The 27,190-nt window shown below is 32.8% G+C and overlaps 1 protein-coding gene across 3 annotated transcripts; it reads left to right on the top strand.

Annotated features, from left to right (window-relative positions):
• The first annotated feature begins 629 nt into the window (after positions 1-629).
• Fpps (Farnesyl pyrophosphate synthase) lies at positions 630-27,190 on the top strand. 3 transcript variants are annotated; one of them, XM_076451880.1, is made up of 10 exons: positions 630-726; positions 3,649-3,740; positions 8,991-9,129; positions 13,105-13,245; positions 13,638-13,718; positions 16,378-16,500; positions 16,809-16,973; positions 17,700-17,777; positions 19,720-19,854; positions 21,033-27,190. In XM_076451880.1, the coding sequence occupies exons 2-10, from the start codon at positions 3,712-3,714 to the stop codon at positions 21,237-21,239; spliced, it is 1,098 nt and encodes a 365-aa protein (XP_076307995.1). In that variant the 5' UTR covers positions 630-726; positions 3,649-3,711; the 3' UTR covers positions 21,240-27,190. The 3 variants fall into 3 exon arrangements, with proteins under 3 accessions (XP_076307995.1, XP_076307993.1, XP_076307994.1); XM_076451878.1 differs by having other exon boundaries at positions 654-977; XM_076451879.1 differs by lacking the exon at positions 16,378-16,500 and having other exon boundaries at positions 654-977; positions 21,033-23,003.

The raw sequence follows: 27,190 nt of genomic DNA, 5'->3' as shown, positions 1-27,190 counted from the left end.
TTAAAGGATGAAATTTTATGGTCTTGTACACTGACGCCAGTACTGGCACAAACATTAACCTAAAATCTTTACGAGATCATTAATTATTTAAAAATAAAATGAGATAGAAAATAAAACGAGAACGCTTTGCTGAAATGCAGGCGTTCATTCACACTTAAAGTAAATATTATTGTTTCGTAGAAGTCACAGCCATTACTTACTTTAGTGAAATAAAAGGCAAATATAATGAGAAATTAAATTAACACCGAATATAAAACTTTTCACTTTTCGTAAGGATAATACTGATAATCAAATTGTCTAAACACGTGAAGCCTCTCTTAAAATCTAAATTCTACGTTTATTGTCATAATACAATGATGGCGCTTCAAAAAGAACTCCCTCTTTATCCTTAACCTGAAATAACATTTATTTGTGATTTATAATACAGTCTTGTTACTAGGAATATATCACTATAAGTCTGTATTTTAATCCAAGTGTGTAAACAATAAATGAAAATACTAATGAAGCTTCTAATTCTTAATTTATGCTAAAGTTTATGTGGATCATTAAAACAAAGCGATAAAATCAAATGAAATTTTCTTATTGGATTAGAGATTATAATTGAAATATTCACCAAAAGATGCCAGCACAATCAAAAATGTCATTGACATTTTGTTTTACTTCCTGGTAAAATGTTCGCAACTAAGTGTACGAAGTAAAGTGAGGTGTCATAATCGTGTATCGAAGGTAAGTATAACATGTTCAGAGTTATTTCCTGGGTTAGGTTGACGAAGGTATTTCAAAAGAGGAGAGTTACTAACTTCCAAGAAAGTGGGCGTCGAAATTTGTGTGCTTATTTCCAAAATATTAAGCGTGAACAATCTAAATTAGTAGTTAAAAAGACAGTCTTCAGAACGTGTTGGGAATTTCGATATATCGCCGGAACAAACACAGATAGTAAAAGATTCAGAAATTTGGATACGCTGCCATTGACATTGGTAAAGTTGAACAGTAAAAAAGAAAACGTTTGAATGCTGTTAGTTTTAAAATAGTTAATACTTAAACGTTAAATGTAAGCTAGAAAACACCTTTTGCAATAACTTCATTTGTCGCATACACTCGCTCAAGTACTGAAGATAGAGTGAAATTGAAATGTTAATGTCATTAAATATATTAATTATGGAGTTAGTTGCAATTGATGCATGGTATAAGAAAACCACGCTTAATTAAATTTTAGACGTTAAATAACACATTTGCTGTATCGTTAATAAATTTAAAGTTGAAAAAATGTTACGTTTATAATTAATTGGTCTACTGTACTGTACTTTTCATCATTATTGCAATGTTTGTCTTTTACGTAACGAGTAAAGTTTACTCAGATTGAAGTTAAATCAAAATTTGATCCAATACAAACTCTTTTCTCCTTTTATTTTTTTTTCTTCAAAAGAAAATAAATTATCAGATATTAACTTATTAGTGTAAGCTAACTCTACAACCAAATACTGTAGTAATTCTACTTAGAAACCAATTTCCCAGTATAATTTCTTAGATAAGAAGAACAAAGTTACACAAAATATTCCATATGAACCCTAAATGAAGAAATTATTTGTATAGAGAGAATTATCTATTGACATAATCAGTATGTATCTAAACATATCCGAAAGTTATATTAGCTTTACTTGTAACAATAGAATTGAACTTCAGAATGTTGAGTGATTTACCCATCATCATGGAAAAAATTGGTGTGGGTAAAGGCTGGAGATAGCTCTTAAACTGTGTTCAAACAAACAAAATGCCTTTTTCTTGTACTTCCAAACTCTGTTGTGCAAATATTTTCAGCCACTTTAAATCAACAATGCTTCCTTTGTCGAGTTTGGGTGCTCCAACAGGTTGGAGGGTCTGAGGTTGATTTGAAATGTTTTTTTGTACCTGTTGATCTTGGAAGCAGTTGTCAACCTAAATTGGATGAAAATACACCACCAAAGAGTCTGTGTGAGGAAAAAGCATTTTGTTTGTATAAATACATTTTAAAAGCTACTTCAACCTTTACCAATTACTCAAAAAAATCCTTTTCTCAGTCAATCTTGAGTGGATCCCTTCTACATTATTATGAACATGTAAACAAAATTATAACCCAAATGCATTACCTTGAACTTATTGTAATTAAAAGTTCACTTGCCTATAATTTGATGAACTTGCCAATTGTTCCAATAGTTTAGTGTTATTAGCAAACTTTACTATTTATCCTGTTAATAATATTAAAAGCCCAAACTAGCATTATCTTCTGAGGCACTCAACTAGTAACTAGAGCCTTGCCTCATAGGACAGTGTTAATAACTTCTTGGTTTCTTGCTTCTAACCATCTTGCAGTCCAATGAATTAGACTTTCCTAAACTGGACTAGAATTTCTTAGGTAGTATTTTCTTTGTGGCACTCCATCACAGGCTTTTCTAAATCTTCAAGTTCACACATTTTCATCAGATGGATAACAAATATCTGTATTTCAATGTATACAAGACAGTTAATAATTTTCAGATTTAGTAATAATTAAGTAGTATTACATGTCCTTTCTTAATGATATAAAGTAATGTTTTACTTAAAAATATTAGCTATTATTAAGGAATAAGATTCATATCTTGACACTGAGAACCTTTAGTTCCAACTAATGTGATGTAATGTTTTCTATTATTGGACAGTTTCTGTTTAATTTATTGTTGAAAATAGTGCAAAGTCCAATTCACATAATGAGAATAGATTAAATTATGTTTTTATTCATGTTTACTGGAGCCACTTTCACACTTAGGCATAACTTCAAATACAGAACTTTTGAACAAGTAATACTATAACTATTGTAGACCTAATACTAATACACTTATAATGTTTAACAGAAATTTCCTTGATTAATTGTAAGTATATCTACCTTACAAATAAATTTACTTAGAAAATTTCCTTACTTATTGTTTAAGTAATTGAAAATATATGGTCACTCTTACCTCCAACATTGAACAACATATCTGATGCCAAACTCATAAACTTACTAAATACTACAAGTCACTGTCTACTTGTATTTGTAAGTGATGTATTCTTGTCCATCAATATCAAATTAAGATTCTTGGTTATTACATCATCATGATCTTTGGCTTCCTCTAGCAAACTAGTAAATGATAGCATTGAAAATAGCTTAACAATAAGTTTTCATCAGTTCAGCTATAGTTAAGTTTATGCTAGAGAATATAGCACAATCTGTAAGAAATGTTTGAATATCTTGCACAATCTATAAGAAAGGTTTGAATATCATTATCTTATACAGTGAAAGTATATATATTTATGCACAGGTGTAGGTATTTGTGCACGTGTATGTGTGTGTGTGCAAATAAAAAAGTACTTCTGGCTTTATAAAAAATTAGAAAGAAAATCATTGTGTTTGGCTTGATGTATGGGAGAAAGTTGGTGGTTAAAAATTCAATTTGTGCAATTTGGTTGTGTAGCATATATATGTTCAGTAAAGATCTTTTGTTTATAATGTATTGAAAATGTTTGGGTTATTGGTCTATGTTCTGTATCTGATATACGTATATCCTTTAGCTCTTAATGTCTTTGCCAAAAAAATGCAAAAATAATACATATGTACTTGATTGAATTTAACTTACCATCAACTGACTTTTTCAGAGGTGCAGAAATTTTGAGGAACCTTTGTCTTCCCAGTCCTATTCTGTGTGGCTTTCAACAAAGATGTCTGATGCTGAACAAGATGATTATAGGTATATTTATATGTATACCTTAAAGTAGAGATACCTTTATTATATGTCCATGTATGTGTGTCTGTATTTGTAAATTTATGATGCTCAAAGCTATTTTGATACCTTTTGTGTATGGGTTCAAAGTGATTGATACTTCTGTCTTCATTTTGTTTTTATAATTATCTATATTTTGATCTTAAAAGTCAGTTACCACAATTTGAAGGAACAAAGTAACAGAACTCCATTTAAAACTTCAACTGTTACTCACCAATGCTGAGCAATAACCAGTTCAATCCAAATGTGGTCCTGTGTTTCTGTCTCCAAGCAAACTATTGAAACAAAAGAAAAATAATTGTGTCAGATTGAAACACCTGCCATGTAATCAGAAAATCTATTTCAATAGTTTATTATTATTATTATGAGAAAAACAATACTGCTAATGTAGAGGCCTCGTTCTGAATTTGCCCCCCACTAGTACAGCGGTAAGGCTATGGGTTTACAACGCTAAAATCAGGGGTTTGATTCCCCTCATTGGGCTCAGCAGATAGCCTGATGTGACTTTGCTATAAGAAAATACACAGTTCTGAATTTTTTTAAAGTTTGTTTCCACCATTCAAGTCTGGTGTTTCTTGCATTTCAGGAATGTAATTTAATCAAATTCAGCATTGGTAAACATATAAGTTGACCAAACTCTCACTCCTGTACAAACATGCGAGTTGACCAAACTCTGTACAAACACACTCTCTCGCTCCTGTACAAACACGCGAGTTGACCAAACTCTCACTCGTGTACAAACACGCGAGTTGACCAAACTCTCGCTCCTGTACAAACACGCGAGTGGACCAAACTCTCAGTCCTGTACATTTCAGACTAACAAAGACCAAATGTTTAGGTTTTTTTTTATGGCTTAGTGTTAAATCATTTTGCTTATTCTATAGACCTCACAGTTTTATGCTGTGACCATTGTTTTAAGATGAAACATTGTGATGTTTTATTCATGAATTAGGTCTGTTCAAACTTTTGTGATGTGCAACTTCTTACTTATGAACTATATTTTAGTTCATCAGAGACTATCATTATGTGTAGTAAGGTTTCCTTCAGTGTATGTGAACTCCAAACACAACATTTTATACTAACAGTTCTCTAGTCAAGGTGCCCTTTCGTTTGCTTTGTGTTGATTTCTTTGTTTGTTGTTTTTTTATTGATGAGTTTTCTCAGTTTTTTTTTTTTTGGTTTTGAAACATAAATTCTTTTTGTTATTGTTTTAACTGCTGAGAAGTTTTCACTTCTTTCTTTCAAAACTCCCACTCCCACCCTTTTATGTTTCAGTTGTGATAGACCTTACTGAGTTCTTTACTGTCTTTTCTACTTCTCTGGTAGTTCCAAAAGGGACTGTTTTTAACCGAGGAGACTATTTCATGGTGTGTCATTTAAAACTTTCATTTGTTTTTTTTTTTTGTAACTGAGTGCAGCCTAGGCTCTCATGTATTACATTCTTTATTGGCCTAGATTGTCTTTTGATAAAAGTTTCCTTCATCTACCTCATGAGGATCATAAGTTATTCTATGAACTTTTGTTTTATTTAAGTAATGTGGTGCTGCTTGGGTACTTTAAAGATAGATTACATATCTATGCTGGACAATGTCTAACCCACATTCTTTGTAGCATTTTATTCTTTGTACTAACTTCTTTGTGGTACTTATTTAATTCTTGAGAATTTTTTTCATCCAAAGTTAATCTTTGAAGCCTCTTCCTTATTTCAAATAAACTGAGGTTAGTTGTGAATATCCTGTTTTACTACTCTCCATTCTTCACAAGTTTTAATTGTTCATCATATTAAAGTACAGTGTGTTTCTTGATTTGATTTTGAGCTCCTACCCTTCATTTGTGAATGATATAGTTCAACATCTGTGATGTATGTTTTCATATTAGCATCTTTATAGACTCATGAAAGTTTCATTGTTTAGTCTGTAATGATGTTGTTAATCACTTCTTAGTACACTGTTTAAACAGGCCAAAACACCTCTCATATTCATCAGGACAATCTTGTTAACTGGCTACCTTGCATGTAAATGTTTTGTCACATTATGAACAGCTAGCTTAATCTGACACAATTGTGGGAAGTTGTCTTACTGCTGACTCGGTTGTTTCTTTAATAGGGTAATTAGCAGAGTTTTCCAAGTTTTCTACTTTCCTCATTGAGCAGTCTAGACAGAAACTGACCCTGCATAGGATGCTAAAATAAACTTGGTTTTCCAGACATATGCAGCAGTAACAGTTAGTATATTATCACATAATCTGTTAAGCCAGAAGCAGTCTTTAACACCATTTGTGGTGATGTTGGAAAAGGGAACAATTATATTAAATATTGCAAGTTATTGATTTTATCCCACAATGAAAATGGGAGAAGAGACATGGTTTTCCTTGTTATAAAGCAAAGCTATGACCTACTGCAATTAAGCAAGATACATGCAACTACAGGGTGGCTCGTAAGTCCCTACCCATCCATATATCTTATTTTATACAGGGTGTCACCAGTATTGTGCTCATGTTCCCACGTACTTGTCACAATACACTTTTCTAGTGTAAATGGGCTTACATCGGCCATATTTCTCTGAAAAAAAAAAAAAAACGTTTATAATACATAGTAATTGAATGCAACATAATAAAATATGGATGGATAGGGACTTACGGGCCACCTGGTAGAAACCAAGCAGGTTAAGCCTTTACTCTAAGTTTGCATCTGTGTCATTTTAGCCAAGGATTGAGTATTTATTGATAGCCTACAAAATACTGATACTGAAGTTTTTGCAAACTTGTTTTACCTTCTTGTATGAAATAATTAATCAGAAATTAAATACAGCAGTGGGGGAGATCCACATTCTGAAAGTATTAAACCCAGTTACCATTGCTAGGTACCCACAGTTGAGATGGGGTTTTCTCAAGGACTGCTTTGGTAGTATATCTAGACAGTTGATATATCTACTTTCCTACCTTTTGCAAAAACAAAACAACACCAGGTTTGGTCTTGCCATTAAACCTGTCTTGCACTTCTTATCTTTACTCATGGCAAACCATTACACTGTCTTTCGGTGGGTTTCTAGTTCCAGATGATTGTGCCTGATAATAGTCGTCCATGTAAGCTCTGTTTTCCTTCCCTACAAGTATCACCCCTCATCATTATTCTAGTGGAGCATAGGAGAACCCTTACTTCCCCAATCACAAGCCTCTATCAATGTTGATACTGAGAGTTTCCTCTATGAATGAGTAAGAGACTGGTTTTGCACATTCCTTGTTTGTAGTTCAAAACACCTCACAGTATCTCCCAAGCAGTTCTAGCTGGATATGTCTAGCCAAGTGGGATTTGGGCCTGCCTTAGGATGGAGGTGCAGGCTCCATCTGTTGTTGCAACATTTACCACTTATAAATATCTTCCCAAGACAGAATGGCTTAAAGCCCTAACCGTACTATGCATTATAATATTCCACCCACCTTGGTGACATTTTACCACCAATACTCAATTTCCCTAATTTTCTTGAGTTTTCTCTCTCTCACAACACAAAAATAGATGACCTAGTAAGGTCAAAATATTGTTTTCTGCTTTATTAGTAAAAGTGTTAATACCATACCAGTTGTTCTGAGATACAAATGACAAAACAGCTCATATAATTACTAATTGATTTAATCATGTTCTTCTTGTTTCTAAAAAAGATAGTCCAAAAGAATATTTTATCTGTTCAATTGTGTTCATATATGGTGTTTTAAGAAAAATATCTTTCATCCTCAAGATGATAAAATAACCTGTTAATATATTTAAAACAAGTCACTAAGTATAGCTAACTGGTATCAAAGACCCACTCAAATTTCCTACAGAAAATCTTCAATTGGAATATTTTTCTTTTTTTCTCTCTCTTTTTTTTTTTTTTTTTCATTGTGTACCTAAAACCAAATCATCCTTTCATTCTCCAAGGGGAAATTTAGACTTTTCCTTAAACAAACAAACAAACAAACAAAAAGATTTTGTTAAGGTTATTAAGTTGTGTGAGAGTTCAAGTACCAGTGCATAAAATGTATTAAGAAAATTTTTTAACCTTCCTTGGTCACATGTTCTTGTAATTGTTTGTGTGTACATGCAAGTTTTTGTGTGTAGGTATTCATGAAAATAATTCTTTTGTTATATGCATGTATACATTTCCAAATGAGTTATATATCTTATTTATAATGTGAATTACAGTTCATAATATTCAGGTTGTTAATGTGATTAAGATATTTGGAAATTGCTTCTGGAAACATGAATTCTAGTTTGATGCTAGAGGCTTCTGGCTAATTCTACAAAACATTGTGTTACCAATCCTCTCTGCTTTTCTTAATGTGTCATCATATCTCTTATTTACAAACTAGTTCTTCTACACCTATCTTGATGTGTAACTGTGTGATGTCATGTTTATGAACTAGGTCTGCTCAATTTGCTTTAATGTATAACCTTCTAATGTCATGCTTATGAACTAGGTCTGCTCAACTTGCTTTAATGTATAACCTTCTGATGTCATGCTTATGAACTAGGTTTGCTCAACATGCTTTAATGTATAACCTTCTGATATTATGTTTATTAACTAGTCTTCTCAACTTCTTTAAATCTACAACTTTGTGGCATCTCATCTATATGCTATCCATTAGTTTACAAGAAACTTCAGTTTTTGAAATTCAAATTTTTATGTTCATGAATGATGTCACTTTTAAGACTGTCAATCTGTCTTCATCCCCTTCTTATTAATTACCATTTCCTTTTGAGTAACCCCTTTTGATGTATAGGTCATCAGATGTTTGAGTTTGTGGCCTCTGCTGTTTTATTCTCACCTTTTGGACAGTGAAATAATAGTTTGTAATACTTTAAAAGGACAGTTGCAGTATTGATGTGCTTAGGGATTCCAAAGGAGAATATGATATAATCCTTCCTTTCTAGGAGGCTATTTTGTGATGCTTCCTTTAAAACTATCATTGAAAAGTCTTTTACAGAAAACATTTAACTTCTGAATCAGTTTTGAATTCAAACCTTTCCACCAAGGGGAGATTTTTGTGCAGGAGGGAATATCCCCACTGTAAACCCCTTGAATTCAGGTCAGCATAAATCTATTTTGTTTAAAAAAAAGTTAAAACCTACACACTTTGATTAATTACTGTTTTACATACAAATTGTTCATGATAGGTTTTAATCTTTTCATACAAATAAATGTTTTATATCACTTTAATGTCAAATAATTTGATTTTCAGGAAAAAGAATGTTCTTATTGAGAGAACAGAACAACAAGAAGTGCAAGCCTTTGATCAGCTGTTCCAAGAAATTGTGGCAGAACTTACAGAGGAACAGAAAGAGTTGGAACTTCAAGAAGTTTTCAGGTGGTTTAAACAGGTACAAATAAAAAATCTTGAATTGTTTATATTGTTTAAACTAAAACATTAACTGTTTAATTAATTTGATAAGACTTGAAACATTATCCATTACTAGAACTAAATGCTGGAGCATTTTATATCGTCTTTCAGTTCATAGAAGTATGTTCTCTACTTTGTTTATTGCAATAAATTTTGCTATATTTTATTAATAAATAAAGTAATATTTATTATCAAGTCAGATTTCGAACCGTGAACATAACTATGTAATAATGACAGACTAGCTTTAAGGATTTTGGTGAATATGAAGTTACTTGATTTGTAGGGTTGTAGGCTGTAATCTAATCAATATAAACTGTTCAACTTATTATAAAACTGGTCAACAGTAATATACAAGCTTTTCACAATTAATTAAAGCTTGGTTAGTTATTGTGTACATCTTCATAAGGATTTAAGTTATTAAAGATTCTGGAAAGTTGTGACTTTGGAAATGTGAAATATAATTACACAACTTAAGTACATGGAAAATTAGACTTATGAAGCTTAAATAAATCAGAAGGCTGAAATTCACTGATCATGTTTTAAATTAACATATCCAGCCTTTCTAATGATAGATAAAGGTCTTCAACCTGTGGCTAAAAATTTAAGACATACCAAGTATTCTAAAGAGAGATTTTCTAAAATTGAATTTAAAATTGATCATGCGTGTAAGTGTCAATCAACTACTGCAGATTGATTATAATACTGGATAGGTGAAGACAAGCTCACATGATGAGTTTTTAAAATTGATATCTAGATAACTGGCCAAGCATTATTGGGTAAGCTGTAATACCAAATGTTATCCGAAGTCTTATTTGTAACAACAATGCATGCTAGTTTTGCACTTTGAGTCTTACTTTTTGTTTTTATTTACAGTTACCTGTTATCTTTACTGACTTCTTTCAAATGTTTTTCCTGAAAGTTAGTTAAAACAAGTACTTTCTGGAGCTTAAGTCATTTTTGTTGAAAAATAAATTAAGATATAAGATTCAACCAGTGCAAAAGCTGAAATTGAGGCACAGCTGCAAATATGGATAACCATTAAATATTTTTTGCAATTTGCAATATTTTCTTTTGTATCTCAGGACAGCTGGTATGGGTATTAACACTTTTACTAATGAAGCAGAGGACAATGTTTCGACCTACTTAGGTCATCTTCAGGTTAACAAAGACCTTGCAACTGTGCCAGACACGTGTCTTAGGGACGAGAGTATCAACGTGTTCGGGATTGTAGGGGGCGTTGCAATTAGATGTTAGGTTATTAATTAGTATAGGTATAAAATGTTCCTTTATACTGGTTTAATTTTGGTTTTAGTTGCTGTATAAGTAGGGCTTCTTTGATTTAGTGTTTGTTTATATTTGTTTTCCTACTTGGTATTTGGATGTCTTCTATGGTTATGTTGTGTTTGATTTGCAGTGTTCAAAAATGCAAGGTGTTATTTTTTGTTCTTTGAATCTGGTTTCTATTTTCCTACTTCTTTCTTCAGTAGAGAAGTCATATCAGTTGTTGCATTGTATTTTATAAATAGTGTTGGTGTTGTGTTTGTCAGTGTAGCTTTTTTACATAGTATGGACTTTAGTTTTGAACCTGGTTTCTGATTAAATTTCGTGTTTACTGGAATGTTGCATTATAAGTTTTTTCCAAATGTCGGTTATATTTTTGCTGATGTTGGGAATATATGGTATGCAGCAGTGTAAGGTTTTGTAGTTTGTTGTATTTTGAGATTTAGTATTGTTTATTTGTCGTTGATCTAGGTGTGTGTGTGTGTGTGTGTGTGTGTGTGTAATCCATGATGTTTTTAGGAAATTTGTTGATGTTGATGAAGTGTTGTTTTATTTTGTTGATTTCATTGTTAGTTTTATCAGGTGAACATATTTTTGTGGCTGTTTATTTTGTTTCTTAATATGTTGAGTTTGTGTTTTGAGGCCCAGGGAATGTATAGTCCAGTATAGGTGATTTTTCTATGGATTTATGTTTTGAATTGTATTATTTCTTGTTATCTTGAGGTTGAGAAATGCTCTTTGGCTAGAGTTTCCTGTTCACTGGTGAACTTAATATTGGGGTGTATAGAGTTAACATGGTTGAAAAAAATGTGTTATCTGTTTTATTAGTAAAAAGTGTTAATACCAATACCAGCCATTCTGAGATACATTTTTACTTCAAGTTGGTTTCTTATCATCATGAAATACTTTTTGTTAAACTATAAATTTTGGCCTCTCAGCAGGATCCTGTGCTACATTTTTTGTAATTGAAGGTACAGTTGTTTGAAAAACATTCTATAAGATATGTAATAGTTACAGACTTGTTGATTAGTTTATATTTCTAAAACAAACCTCCACTACTATTTATAACTATTACTTGACTGCCAGAGTTTTTTCCTTTACCAATCTGAGCATTGGTCTGAGTTTCTTTTCTGCTGTCCTTTATACCCCATTCATTTGTTCTTGGTGATATTTACATTTTGATACTCTTGACCTATGTAACTGCACCCTTTATCTTGTTGTATGTATTTCATTCTGATAATGTTATCACTTTTTACTCGACAAAGCATCGGTAAAGGGTTTCACAGTATTACGAACATTTGTAGGGACTTTGAATGCTATTTGTGTTATATAGTTCATTTTTGTATTAATATTAATCATAAATAGCTAACTAATTTTTAAAAAATTATTTCAGTTGGCAAGCCAATTTTATGGTTTAAATACCCAAATTATTATATGCTCTGGCATGGAGGCAAACTGGGCCTCTCCTATGGCATTTCTATGTTGCATTGCACCACAGTCAGTGGTGGTTTGAGACTATCTGTGAGATTGAAACATGTATTTGGCTCTGTGGTAGTTCTCTGGAAGGGTGTGTGAGGTTGCAGTTGAGGGTGATCCTTCATATATTGAAGAAACCGTGTTTTTTTCAGTGCCTTCTTTTAGTTTGTTGCCTTTTCAGTCCTCCTGTAGGATAATGTTGAGTTTACAGACCTGCAGCACTGGGGCTCAATTCCCAAGGTGGATGTTACAGATGGTCCAATGTTGATTTGTTCTAACAAAATACATTTGCCTTACAAAATAATTCATGATGATGAGAAAACCGACTTGTAGAGAAAATTATATATTTAAAAATGGCTGGTATGGGTAGAGAAAGCACTCGTAGAGGAACAAACAACGTTTCGACCTTCTTTGTCATGAACCTGATGATGACCGAAGAAGGTCGAAACGTTGTTCGCTCCTCTACTAGTGCTTTATCTATCCATAGCAGCCATTTTAAATATATAATTACCTTACAAAATGCTGTTCCAGTCAGTGTTAATCAATGCAGTTTTTAAATGATCTCTGAAAAACAAAAGTAAGACTACTTTGAAATAAGCTGCCTTTGATTTGTTTCTTCTGTTCGTTCTTTGACTATGTAATGTTTTGGGCCTTTTCCTAGTTGCTTTTGAGCTTACACCATACTTTATGGCTGAAAGGTTTAGGAGTAAATTTCAAGATCACCAACTTTATTAATGATGAGCTAGATCCATTGTTAGCATGCATGTTGGTTCAGTTTTTGACATCTACATTCCTCCCTATGCATGGTTCCTGATTCTTGACATCAAACTCTCAGTACATTGATACCCAGAATAGATTTTGTCTATATCCAAGGGTTGTAGGGCTTAGATGGATTGTCAGCAACATAGGTCATTATTGTATGCCTTCAGGGTCTGGCTCCAAGAGTTTCTAGATGTGTAGTACCCTTTACCATGGATCCAGGTACTCTGCAGTATCATTTTAAACAATACTATTAATGAAGGTTATAATGAAGAGACAATAGAGTATGCCTTAGTTGAATTAAGAAATTCAGTGCTACGTATATCCATAAAGCAGATTCATTTTATGAGTTAGTTTCTAAAGAATAATGTGTTACATAAGAAACTTGTATATTTCTGCTTTTAGTTCACAAGTTAATATTTCTGTTTCCTGAATACAGGTTTTAGAATACAATGTGTTGGGTGGGAAGAGGAACCGAGGCTTGGCAGTGGTTATGTCATATAAGCTGTTAGCAAAACCTGAAGAACTGACAGCAGAGAATATAAAATTAGCTCAGATCTTAGGCTGGTGTGTGGAAATGGTAACTAATAATATATTTATTGTGTGAGAGAAGCTTTATGTTGCTTTTGTTTTGTTTATTGTTAAATATGAGGGTATGTTGGAAGTAAAACATTTGATAACTTATACTTAGAAGCCATTATTTAATTCAGTAGTCAATGCCTTTTTAAAGTGAAATGTTCAAAAATATGTATGGTTTAGTATAAATATTAGAGGTGTATTATTAGAACAAATTGAATTGAGTCTTTCACTTGTGTTATTGATTCACTTTAAGATTGCATATGTAGTGAAACTGTGTATTACCTGGCTTGATATTAGCACACAAACATCTGCATTATATTTTGTTTGACTGCTAACTACAAACCCAGTTTCTATTAAGTGTGACTGTTGACTACAGACCTTATTACTTTCTAGCTTCAAGCCTTTTTCCTTGTCAGTGATGACATCATGGATCAATCCATCACAAGAAGAGGAAAACTTTGTTGGTATAAGAGGGTAAGTAGACATTCAGTTAATTTATTCTACCTTCTGATTTTACAATTTGTACAGAGGTTACTGTTTTTACATACAATAAGAACTGTTACATTATTCTTGTCCAATGTTGTAGATTTTTGTATATACAAGACTTGCTGGTTTTTGTAATTGTACAGACATTGTCACTTTTCATCCTTGAACAGCAGAATTAAAAGTTCAGTGTGATAATACTTGAAATACTGTATAGGTTTCTTTTATCCTAGATCAGTGAATCAGTGATATATCTTGTTTGAAATTATAAATGCCAAGTTTGATACTGGAACACACATTTTTATTAAAAGTTACCATAGAATAAAATTGTTTTATTAACCATAAGAATAGACATTCATTATAAACAGTTTAAGTTTTTCTTTCTTATTGAAGAAAGTATTTATTTCATTTCCCCTCTTAAAAGTACATCTTGGCTTCACTGTGCAGTAAACTTTCCATTTAGTATCTTGCTATTTAGAAAATAGCATTTCATTACTGTTGATGTGTAAAAAATACTTTTCCTGAGAAATATCTATCATTACAGGCCACGTGTCACATTATTTAAACAGACTGACTGAAGAGTGTGTGACATTGTCTTGTATAGTCAAGGCTGTGACCATTTGAAAAAAGATCCTAAATTTACATTTCAAACATTTGTTTTCAGTAAGACTTCATATTTTTTCTGTTATTTTCTCTAACCTAACCATGTGGGGTTTGTCAGTTGGACTGACCTAGTAACCATCATAAATATGTTGTTTTTTTCATTCTAGAATGATCACAGATTATAACATGAAAATACAAGTGTTTAGTTTAGGTGGCTTATGTCTCATAATGTTATTTGTTTTATTTTACTAACCTTCCAGTCATGCCTACCTAACATTACGTAACTTGCATTGCTACAGTGCACATGCACTCAGGTCACATATCCAATAATATAAAACTGATCTTCAGTCTTTACAAAGTGACTTCGCTGTGTTTTAGTGGACTAGTGTTTTGTAATATGCAGGGAAATTTTAATTATTATACATTATATACAGATTATTACTATTTAGAAATAAGTCATTAAACTTCTTTCTTAAAATGTAAAACAATAAATCAAGAAGTAAAGCAAACAATTATTTCTTAGCTATGACCTTTGAACTTGTTTGCTGCTGGGCATAGAACCTTTTAAAACTTTACATGTAGAAGATATGAAACAAAATATGATTGTTATATACAGTTGAATAACAAAAAAAAAAAATCAAATTACTATATCAGTACAACAGAATCCACTATAATTTACAAGTTTAGTAACTAAGTTGCTTTTGGGTCTAAAAAACCATGAAATCTCGAGTGGACTAAAGACACAACCTACATGTTTGAAATTTTGCTTTTAAATAATGTGGTAGCCTTTTTAACAGATTGAAATGGCTGAGAAAACCACTAGGGAGACAATATAAGCTGTTGATTTGTTATTCACATGTCATATATTGAAGTAAATGTATTTAAAGGGCTGTTTTAAAAAATGCAGAGAGGTTAATGGGGCTGTGTGTTAGTGATACGAGTCATATCTCAGCAAAATAAAAAGATACAAGGTTCTTATTTTATACTGTAGCTTGTGAATATTAGTAATTTGAATTTCTAATTCCTGTTTCAGCATACCGTTTGACTTGCATAAATAAATATTTCGGTGTGTGCTTTTAATATCTACTTTAAATTAAGAAATTAACTTGTTTATAATACTAAAATTTTAATTATAATTTTGTTTGATACCAAACTTATTGACATAAATTCATTAAAATTTTGAATGCGAGTCAACAAATGCAATGACATGGCCTTTGTTCCATGAGCTGTTGCAAAAAGGTTAATGGAAACATACAGTTTTTTCTTTGCATAGCCTGGTGCATATGATGCTTGACTTGTTATCTGAGGGTTACAGGTTTGAATCCCTACCCAACCTAACAAGTTCACCTTTTCCTCCGTACCCCTCAGTGGCACAGATAACCCATCATGTAGCTTTGTGCTTAACTTCGAATACATACATACTTTCAGCTCTGAGGGCATTATAATGTGATGGCTAATCCCAATATTCATTGGTAAAAGAGTAGTTCAAGAGTTGGTGGTGGGTGGTGATGACTAGCTGCTTTCCCTCTAGTCTTTCACTGCTAAATTACAGACAGCTAATGCAGATAGCCCCCTTGTAGCTCTGTGTGAAATTCCAAACTAACATTTATGTGCTTGGTTTTGTAAAAACAGATTTAATTGGATTTCCTGAAAATTAATTCTAGGCTTTAAGATTTACCGTTAGTTTTTATATATAAACTTTGCTAACACTTTGTGTCATGCTAGACTATTAAATAAATGTTCACAGTTTCAAATACACCTTTCATACTGGAAGTGAAGATCGTAAGAATCCTTTGTATTAGATGTATTTTCATGATTATGTATTGCATCTGTTCTCCATTATTCCAAACATGAAATAGGAAGGGAAACAAACACTACATATTTAGAAGAAAGAAATGATAAAATGACAGAACAAATTATTTTATAGTAGTATAATATGAAAATCTTCTGTTAAAATGATTTAAGAAAGAACAGATATTTTGTAATAGGCTTCAGAGTATTTTCTGATGGTAGAAAGCTAATGGTAGTATTTTTCTCTTTCTACTAGAAAGAAGTTGGACTTGTTGGTTTTAATGATGCTGTTTTATTAGAGAGTAGTGTGTACTATGTGCTGAAGAGATTCTTGAGAAATCACTTTTGTTATCTTAACATCCTGGAACTTTTCCTAGAGGTGGGTCTTTCAAATTTATCATTTTTAATTAGTGTTGATAACAACAAAGTGAAACTTAAGAATTCAAATTATGCATATAACCAGTTTAACAAACAAATTTTGTTTGTTACATTTGAAATATGTAGTTGTGATATATCAGTATCATTAAAGTGATACAATGTGGACAAAAGTAAAGTATTTTATATTAATAGTTGTGTGTGAAGCTAATGTTTGATTTCAGTTATATCTCATGAGGTGGTGCTGTGGACCTCTTTTGATTACCAAAACAACTGAAAAAAAAAAACTTTTTAATTCTGTATTTACTATAGACTTCTAAGAAAACGGCTCAAGGTCAATGTCTGGATATGTTATCGACACCCCCTGGAACTCGGCCAGATTTTTCTTGCTTCACTCAAGACCGATATAATGCTATTGTAAAGTACAAGACAGCATTTTACTCTTTCTGTTTGCCAGTGCAACTTGCAATGCATTTGGTGAGTAAAGCAATTTATGGTTTAATTATGTTAATTTATGCAAAAGATATAGATAGTAAATATACAAGTTTTCCATTCTTTGTAGTAACAAACTTTTCTCCCTCTCTTATCTGTAATTTTTATCTTACCCATCTATTGAAGCTTTTCTCAGTTCCAGTGAGACTATTTAACATAAAGTAATTCAAAATTGGTCTGCTGTTTTCTTTGTATTAACCCCAACGCTAGTGAAAAATGAAATGCTATTCTACTTTAAAAATATTAATGATTTTAAATTTCTCAGAATCTGGCTTAGATTTAGACCAGAAGGATCAAGTTACATGTATTATATGCAGTTTTCTTTCATAGTTTTCCATCATTTTGAAATGGAACCCTTATTGTCGATATTCCATTAATTTTGTTTTACAAATAACAATTTTGCTTGTTGTACTTCATCCAGTGGTTTCAGTTTTGATGATAAATGTATGAGTAATCCATGTATCTCTAGATTTATAATATTGTGTAAGTGCAGATGTATTTGTTTTTTTCCAGAGTGATGTGAGTATAAAGAATGATGTTCTCAGTTTCCTACAAAACTTTGCTGCTGCTCAATCAGTAATTCTCTTTTTTCATAAATTTAGTTCATAATTAAAGTGCAAAATTTGTCTAATTACCAAAGAAATATGTTAACATTTATAAAGGTTAAACACACTTATTAATAAACACCAAAGGTAAATCTTGATTTTTCAGGCTGGGTGGACAGACCCTCATTTCCACAAACAAGCTGAAACTATCTTGTTGAAGATGGGACATTTTTTTCAAGTCCAGGTAAGTTTTCATTACGCAGCTGCTGAATAAATTGTTAATAGTTATTTGAAACCAAATTAGTGAGTACTGTAATTTAAATTGTTTTTGAATTAGTAATACTTAATAGTTCTAGTTTAAGTGAAGTGTAACTGTTTTCAACTTTTCCCAATTTTATGCAGTTAGTTTGCTGAATTTGTTCAGTTATATTGCCTAATGTGTGTTTACTTGCTATGGTATGCATATATATGTATTTGTTGAGATTGTTTAACTATTCCAGTGTGAGATTGGTCTCTGAGATCAACTTTGTAACCATTTTACATTTGTTATAGTTTTTATACTATAATTTCTAAATTAGTAAGTGTGTGTTCATGAAACTTGGCAGATTAACAGTAAACATTAGGTTTTCATACACATGATGTCAGATTTTTTAAAACAAGTCTTAAGATTTGTTAAGCAGTCTTTTTTTTCATGCTTTTTATCTATTTTGCATTTTGCTTATCCAACAAGAAATGTAATTTTCATTTAATGAATCAAAATTTCACAAAATATTTATAACTTCCACATAATTATCAAATGTTTTTTATGAAAAAAAAAGTATTTTATCTATTATTTTTACTTTCACTATTGAATCACTGTATGGGTTTGGAAAATTTGACCAATCTTGTAACAACATTAAAAAAATTAGAATTTTTTTTAAGTTTTGCACAATGCTACATGTAGGCTATCTGTGCTAGCTGTCCCTAATTTAGCAGTGTAAGACTAGAAGGAAGGCAGCTAGTCATTACCACCTCTGCAAACTCTTTGGGCTACTCTTTTACCAAGGAATAGTGAGATTGACTATCCCTACAGCTGAAAGGGCGAACATGTTTGGTGTGACGGGGATTTGAACCTACGACCCTCAGATTACGAGTTGAATGCAGTCGAATGCTATAACCCACTTTGCCTTGCTGGGCCAATTAGGAAATAAAGATAAATTATGCTTTTCTTGTTTGAGGATGACTGTTTATTATAACTCAAAGATAAATGTTTAGTCTTAATAGCTTAAGCGTCATAACACTATAAATTTATATATATATTTATATATATAAATTTATATTTATTTTTATTACATTGACCTTTCAGCCATGCCTGGCTAACAGTACAGAAGTTACAATGATGCAACACATATGCACTTATGTTACTGTATCCAGTGTTATAAAACTGAGCTTTAGCGTGAAGAGGGTTGATGGTGGCTGTTTAATTAACCACTGTGACAGTAATAATGGTTAAAAGAAGTCATTAAAGGATAAGTTTATTATGATCTCCATATGTTTATTGTGTTATGATAATTGTGTATATTATAACTATTTAACATATCTTTGGGTCAGGGAAATATTAAGTTGTTTCACAAGCAAGATTCTCTTGTACTCCTTTATTCAGAAAAACAAAACAATATATTTTCCATAAACACAAGTTGAATTGTTCACTGGTGTCCAGGCTATGGAGAAATAAAATGTGTATCAAAAACTCTGATTAAACTTCCCAGTACAAAACATAGTAATAATTATACATGTAGGACAGTATGATGTGTGGTTTTGTCCATGGGAGGATCAGCAAAGCTTAATTATCACTTAGGTACTGTACCTAACAGTCACATTTAACAGCTGAGTTATTTTGGCTATAACTTGAATACTAGAAACTGTAACACTCCCTTTCTAGTCCAACATGTCTTCTTATTTTTACATTTTACATTTGTTAAATTAATACTAGTATACATACTGTCTGTAGCTCATTATTTAGCCTGAAATTATGACATTGTCATTTTTAGAAGGATATGGTTTTGTATTAATTGTGTTCAGAGGCAACATCTGGAACTATTATTGGTAATTTTTATGGTGATTGTCTAACACTTTTTGATGAGTTCTATATAATTAACTGTCTGAAAGTTTTATGCTATAATAACTGAGTCTGTTGGGGTATACAGGATGACTACTTAGACTGTTATGGCGATCCAGCTGTTATTGGCAAACAAGGAACCGATATTGAAGATGGAAAGTGCAGTTGGCTGATTATATCAGCTCTAGCTCATGCCACGATTGAACAACGCCAAATTCTTCAGGTAAGCGTTTGCCCATCTACAGCTTGGTGTACAGTTTAATCATTTTCTTAAAGTTTCTACTATTCCTGTGCATGCACTTTATTTGTTTATGGAGTTTAATTGTTCAAGAGTAGTTTTCTTTGAAGTGGCTTCATGAAACATCATTTTTACACTTCTGACTGCATGATTTGGTGAAAGTGTGCAGTGTGTCAGTGTGTTACAAAGACAAACTCTTTCTTCACATACAAAACATTTTTTGGTTTTGTTAATTTGTATGCATAAATTTTATAAAATGTAATGTGTGTGCTGTGTATTTGAAGTAACTAAAACATAGAGGTGGCCTACCTAGACCACTTGTGTAATAGGTTAGGTGCATAGAGTTTTGAACAAATCAGATGGCCATGTGAGCCACTTTAATGATTACAAGGTTTCCACATCACATGATACCCACTAAATACCTTACATCACAACAGACACTTCTGATCCATTGGTACAATAACAGACTTTTGACACTTTAGCAATCTAAGTATTGGGGTCGAGTACAAAACTTGACAGAATGGCAGTTCTGGTTTTCCAAGTGTCTAGAAACTTAAAATCTTAAAACAAGGTTGACAGATCCATACTTCAAATACCTTTTTCCTTTCCAATGCATAATATTATTTAAACCTTCCTTATGTTTATGGTAATGTCTTTAATTTCTTTTTACTCCTAGTGTCATTTTTGTATAATTTAATGAAGTTTAAAAAGTTTCCCATGCACATTTCTTTTTGGATGATATAGATAGTAATATTTAGTGAATGGCATACAGTAAATTTGTTGTAAATACGACTTGCATTCTTGGTAAATTGTGTCAATTGCTTCACAACTACACTTCATGGATATTGGATTGTTGACAAATTTTATATTCATTGGGAACATAGCACATTTTATATTCATTGGGAACATAGCATATTTTGCCTGAATTTAATGGCTTAGATATTAACAGAATTTCTTTCCCTCTTGAATATTAAGTTTCTTAAAACAATTTTCTTTTTCTACAAGCAGCAATTTTTATCTTTGTTTATTCTTGTATATTAAAAGTTTTTTGTTTTTATTTATAATTGTAAGGTTCTCTTTATCGTCAACTTTCTGAACGCTGAGGTTTTTCTGAAGCTTTTGTTTTTTTCTCAAAACTTCTTGGCAATTTTTTTTGATTGTAGGAAAATTATGCACTGTCAGACTCAGCTTGTATCCAGAAAGTAAAGATTATCTACAAGGAATTAGGACTTTCAGATCTTTATCACAGTTATGAAGAGAAAAGTTATCAGGAACTGACGTCTCTCATAAACGAATTAACCAATTCTTCTGAGCTTCCAGCTGCCATCTTTCATGGGTTTATGAAAAAGATTTATGGGAGAAAAAAGTAACACCATAAAATAAGAAATTGTTATTTGTGAATTTACACAAGAGACTCTTTATTTAATATTAGTTTACTTTATGGTAAATGAATTGTCTCATCGAATACTGTTTTTACATTAGACGTTTATATTTTACCCTTACTAAAGTGATTTTGCTTTTTCTAGCAGTTATCTTTATACTGAGAGGGTCACATGTGGGGTTAAACTTTGTTTTTTTGTTCTTTAGTCTTCACTCAAAAATGTTGGTTTTTGGTTGAGGAAGTTTTCAGTAACAAAGAAATACAAGGGTGTTTCTTTATATGACTTAGTGCAGTGCATTTATGTGAAGTAGGGAAAAAGAAACATTTTTATTGTTGATCAGAAAATGTTAATTTTTCCCCATGTTTAATTTTGTTATGTAGAGTTTTTCAAGAGACATTTGTTGTTTTTAAAGATTTTTCACTAATACTGTTTTGTTGCTTAGTTGGAACATACTGATTGTTTGAAAATGTAATGTTTTTGAGTCATTCTGTTTTTTACTGCAGGAAGAGATTTTACTGACATTTTGGTGTTGTTGAATCTATTTGTTTTATTTTTATTCTAAAGTTTTAAGAATGGATGATTTAGAAAAACAAATTCTCTTTTGGCTTCCTTTCTTCTTATTTAAGATTTGGCCTAATTATTTGAAGATATTTTTACTGGAGATGCAAGAAAAAAGTTGATTTTGAACAAGGATATAATACAAACTGTTTTTTTACTGATGTTTCACAATTCTTTCATTTATTAATTTAATTTAAAAAATCTATGTTGTTACCAAAGTTTGATATCTAACAGAATATGTGAAATTTTTATTGAAATATCTTTTCACATCATTGTGTGTGTGAGAATTTTGTTTTACTTTTTGTCTTTCAAGAATTTTAGGTCCTAGATGTTAGAAAGTAAACTGCTTGTTTTTACATAAACTCCTTAAACAGAGACAGTTACGTAACTGAGACAGTAAGATCAAAGTATGTTAGAGTACAAATGAATGCAGCAAAATGAGCTGCAAGAAAGTTTTAATAAGAATGATCTCAACTTTAGTTCATTAAGAATGAAGCTTAATTATCTACATAGTATTTGGTGTAGACATTTACATCTAATCCATCACTACTTTTAAGTATCAAATAAATGCAGTTGTTCCCAATATTTCAACACTTATTTTTGTTAAAATAAATGCTAATTATACTGCAACATGCATGGAACTAGCTACTTCTGTGCTTTGGTAAACTCGCACAGAAAAAAGCAACAAGAAAACATTAAGAATGTTAAATTTTTGGGGTGTATGTTTTTATCAAAGTGTCTTGAATGTAAATAGTAGTGTGAAGTTCTGTAAAGTGGATTTTGTGGTATAAGTTATGATGTAGTTTGGTAAAGAGTAAGAGACAGTAGGTTCATTGTCACATTGCAAAAATGTATGTTGCAGAATAATTAATGCATTTTTAAAAGAAAGATACTCGGTGAAACTTCAACTTTATAAGGTTGATAGGTCAACAGACTGAATGTCATTTTGGTAAGTCTAAACACTTCAGAAGTTACTTTCAAGGGAATTATTAATATCATTTTAAGAACAATGATTATAACTTTTTGGAGTAGATACTATTATTTTTAAAACAAAATAACATTAAAGTTAGGAGTGTCAAATGAGTTAATTTTAAAATTAATTTATTTATGTAAACTGTGAGGATTTGCACTTACAAATCAGAAGCTGTGTGATAAAATTTATTAGAAAATAAAAACTTGTTTGTTAAAATACAAGATAATTTGTGTTTAGATTGTGACAGTTGGTAGATGAAAAAAATTAATGTTGTATTTGATTAAAAAAAAAGAATAGCAAAATAATGATTTATTAAACAAGAAAGAAATTACTTGTATGTAAAAGAGACTGATGGTAGTTATGGAAGAATGATATAAAGGTTGAAATGAACAGTCATTTAACATCTACCTCAATTTGCATTGTTATAACTTAGAGTAGAGGTAGATAATATTATGTAACTAAAAGTATTATTTGATTATTTGAATATCTATAAGAAAACTGTGTTGTCAAAATTTAATTGTCCAATAATTTTTTTCAAAACCAAACAAATTACTGATCAGTATTAGGCTTGCACATATAGTTACTAAAGAAAACATCCTTTGTCACTCAATTAACATATATTAATGTTATTTACTAATAGGGATTAATCTTGTTTTACTAAGGAATGTTACGTTGTCTATAAGATAAATGAACAAGTAAAGGTTCGAAAGAAAACTTGTTAGATATTCCCATATGGTACCTTTCCTCCACTCAGAAGATTAACTTTTCACATTTTGTGCTGTCCTCTATTTGTGAATTTCTCTTTAATGCATGCCACAAGCCTTCAACCTTCCCTCTGTTGGAATTCAGTTCTACTCATCAGCTCTTTCTTGAAGCTGTTCATGTGGAATGGGTGATCACTTTGGAAAGGTTCTTCCTTCATTCTCCCCAGTACTTTGTACATCTGGTTGTTTTCTTCAACATCTGTCTTGGTCAGGCTTCACATTCTTCTCTCAGACTCCATTCTATGGAGTGGCCATTTGGACTGCCCTGTCTGTTCCTTTACTTCATACTGATGAGGTTCTGAAATAAGAGGGATGACACCTCTTATACCCTTTGGCAGGGCTCATATGAATTTGCTTCAGTGGACATTTTATGACCAGTGGAACTTTGCACCAAATCCCTTGGATGCTCCTATTCATGTCCTCCCTCTCTGCTTGTATATCCTTGTTGGTGTTGGACAGGACCCACATGCTGGTGTGAATCCCACTTGTTCCTCCATGGTCTGAATTACATCTGTTTATGGATGCTCTCCTTCAGAGCTAGGGTGCATGGGTTGATTGCTGAGGGGTTTTGGATCATTTGTTTCTTCTTGCCAGCCACCAGTTGGCTATGACCCATATTAACATTTCCACTGGGTGGCTTCTATTGATCACCCAGGAGGCAGAAGGTCTCATTTCCTGTGTTTTTGCACTATGGATCTTTTTTCTTGGACTCGTAACATGAAATTTTTAATGGTATGTCAAGTGTTCTTTCCTTCTCTTGGTTGATTATTTTTCCTGTCCAAATCTCATTTATTCTACATATGGTTCCTACATCCTGCCAGTTTTCAGTGGCTCTTTCTGCATTTGAATACACCCCTTACCAATGCCTTTGCCATCATCCTGAATCCCAATCACCTTTGTCTTGGTCCAGTTTCCCATCTTCCAGCCATGACTGTTAATGTCTTCAGGCGTGACTGGTCTTGTGTTTATTCTTCTGTCCATTTACTTCTTGGGGTGGTCTTCTTCATTCATGCTACTCCAGGCATGGTCATTCTGGTTACTCCTTCCTGGCCCACTAAACCTTGGTTCCTTCAGTTCCTCCAACTGCAGGTGGTCCCTTCCTATCCTCTTCCGTTTCTGCCCCAATCAGCTCCATCAGCCCAGTCATCAGCACTGTATATCCTCCATCTTCACACTTGTGCCAAATCTTTGGCTAGATTTTTCAGTTTCTTTTGCAGAGTAACTTCATATTAGGCTTGTTTGCCCTTCTTTGGCAATATATCTAAGCAAGCTGTCCATTTGTTGCTCTTGGACATTGAATCATGGTTTCTGGTCTTTTCACCAAATGGTTGTCTGTATCTTTGAGTATCTCACATAGGTCTTTCAGATGGTGTTCTAGAGACTTCTCGATTTTAGGTGTTGGGTGGCATTTTCCCATACTTTCCATTTTTTCTATTACTATATGATCCTTCTTTTCTATGCTTTTTTCATGTTGACCTATTCCATCCAGCTTCATCGGCCACTGAAGTGTCAATCATTTCTGGTCTTGGGACATTATTGTTGTTCTCCCAAATCTCAGCTTACTTCTATTAGCTCCTCTGCCTATCCTTAATTTCTCATGTTGTTCTCCTTCTGGCCAAGATGGACATCTTTTTCTTTTCCTCTCTGTACCCTCCATTGTTATATTACTCATTCAGCTTTCTTTCAGGGTCTATGTTCCCACCCATTTCTTCCTTTGCAACCTTCCTCTTCCTGTGATCTTTCCATGGTTACTCTAATCACTTTGGTTTAATTTTTTAATGAAGTGGCTTATTCCTCCTTGTCTCCTTCTGGGCATGATCTCATTCATGTTTCCTCATGTCAACTAGATCACCTTTCCTTCTTCCTTGCCTCTCATCCTTGTTGGCCATTGGAGGAGATTTTATTATAGGGCATGTGGAGGACTTTGCATGTGCTCCACTCCCACTACCTACACCACATCACTCATTTTGGTTCTTCAGGATGTTGGCTACTGTCTGTGGCTCTTTTCCCAACTGTAGCAAGGATATGACATGAGGTAAGTGTTTATTAATGCTTTCTTTTCTTTCAGGGACCCCTGCTTCAGCTTCACCTTGATTCCACTCTCTGGCGAGTAATGCCTCACCAGGTATTTTGTCTGTACTCTGAATTGGTTCTGCTTAGATGGCTATAACCATTCACAGACATTCTTTCATGAAATCTGCACTGTAGACCATGTTGATTTCTATATTTCCATGGTTGTGTATGTTTACCCTTGAGATGGGTTGTTTCACAAGATCACTTGAGTGTAAATTCTTCGTGATACTTGCATCATAATATGCCCATCCCAGTGTGCACACCTGTGGACAGCATGAGTAGAGCAGAAAGGGATTCTGCTCACCCTGGCCATGCCTCTGTTGAATAAATCGGTCTTCTTTTAAAAATAGAGTTATGTAATCACCCTTTGCATTGTCTCGGGTGTTGCATTCCCATCCAGAATCCTCAATGCACTTTCCCCTTTGTTCAAGTGGAATACGGGAAATTCTTACAACTTACCATTGTTAGGCTGGTTTACCATGTAGATAACCTGCTGAACGGGTTCCACAAAGAGGGAGTTGCAAGATCCTTGGGATGTGCGATTTTCCCCTCATTATGAGGTTGTTAACGACCTGGGTCGTTTCTGGCTTGATCACGGTCGCAAGGGCTGAGTGCATGCAACGGACTTTTTTAGATTTCACATGACGTTCTCAGATCCATGTCATTAGGCCACTCTATGTGTTCCTAGAGTTTTCTGATAAGTTTCCTTTAAACTCTAGGACTTGAGGGGAAGATGGTAGAGGTCCTCATCTTACCCTCGCTAGTATATTAGTACCCAGCGAGTGAAATTTTGCATGTAGTTGACTTGCCGAGTGTGGTCCGTCACGCCATAGCCACTTTACACTTGGAGACATTTCTTACCAATCATCTGTCGTGGGATTGAGTGAATTTACTTCTATTACGTTTCTTTGTTGCACTGTTCTTTCCCGTGCGGAAGTGCTCTCTTGTTTTGCCATGTCTGGTTCTTTTGACCTTATCACTTTTTATTGTGAAGAGATACCTAGGTCAGATGTGCAGTGCCTCTCTTCAGACCTTGTGATCTGTTTCTCTCAATTAAGGGGTATCTTTGACAATATCCCAGGGAATGCACCTATACTTTGTCGCACTAGTCCATTCTTCAATTCAGTGTGGGATTAAAGTTAATTTTGTGAGCTGAGTGGGAGTACCGTGTCGGAAGTTTTAATTTTCTTAAAAGAAAATGCATTTTGGATGGGTACTTCCCTCCTCTCATCTTTTTCCCCAGTATCTTCCGGTGCTTTTGTCTTCTGCCAGACTTCGAAATGATAGTTTGGTGGTGGCGCATAGAGGGAGTCACGTGATGTAGTGTTTTCCTATTGGTGGAGAAGTAATTTACATGAGAGACGTGTTGGAACTTTGGATTTCAACCGAGAAAGGATTGAAGGCTTGTGGCATGCGTTAAAAAAGCGTTTGCAAATAGAGGGCAGCACAAAACTAGAAGTGCTAAACTTGACTGAAGAGAAGTACCAATTGGAAATATATTTTAGTTTAAGAAAATTATAATTTTTGAATGTTATGTTCATATGCAGTATTAAACCATGTTTGACATAGTT

The sequence above is a fragment of the Tachypleus tridentatus genome, chromosome 8 (assembly GCF_004210375.1).
Source record: "Tachypleus tridentatus isolate NWPU-2018 chromosome 8, ASM421037v1, whole genome shotgun sequence".
NCBI lineage: Eukaryota > Metazoa > Arthropoda > Merostomata > Xiphosura > Limulidae > Tachypleus > Tachypleus tridentatus.
This window is presented reverse-complemented; position numbering and strand designations above follow the sequence as displayed.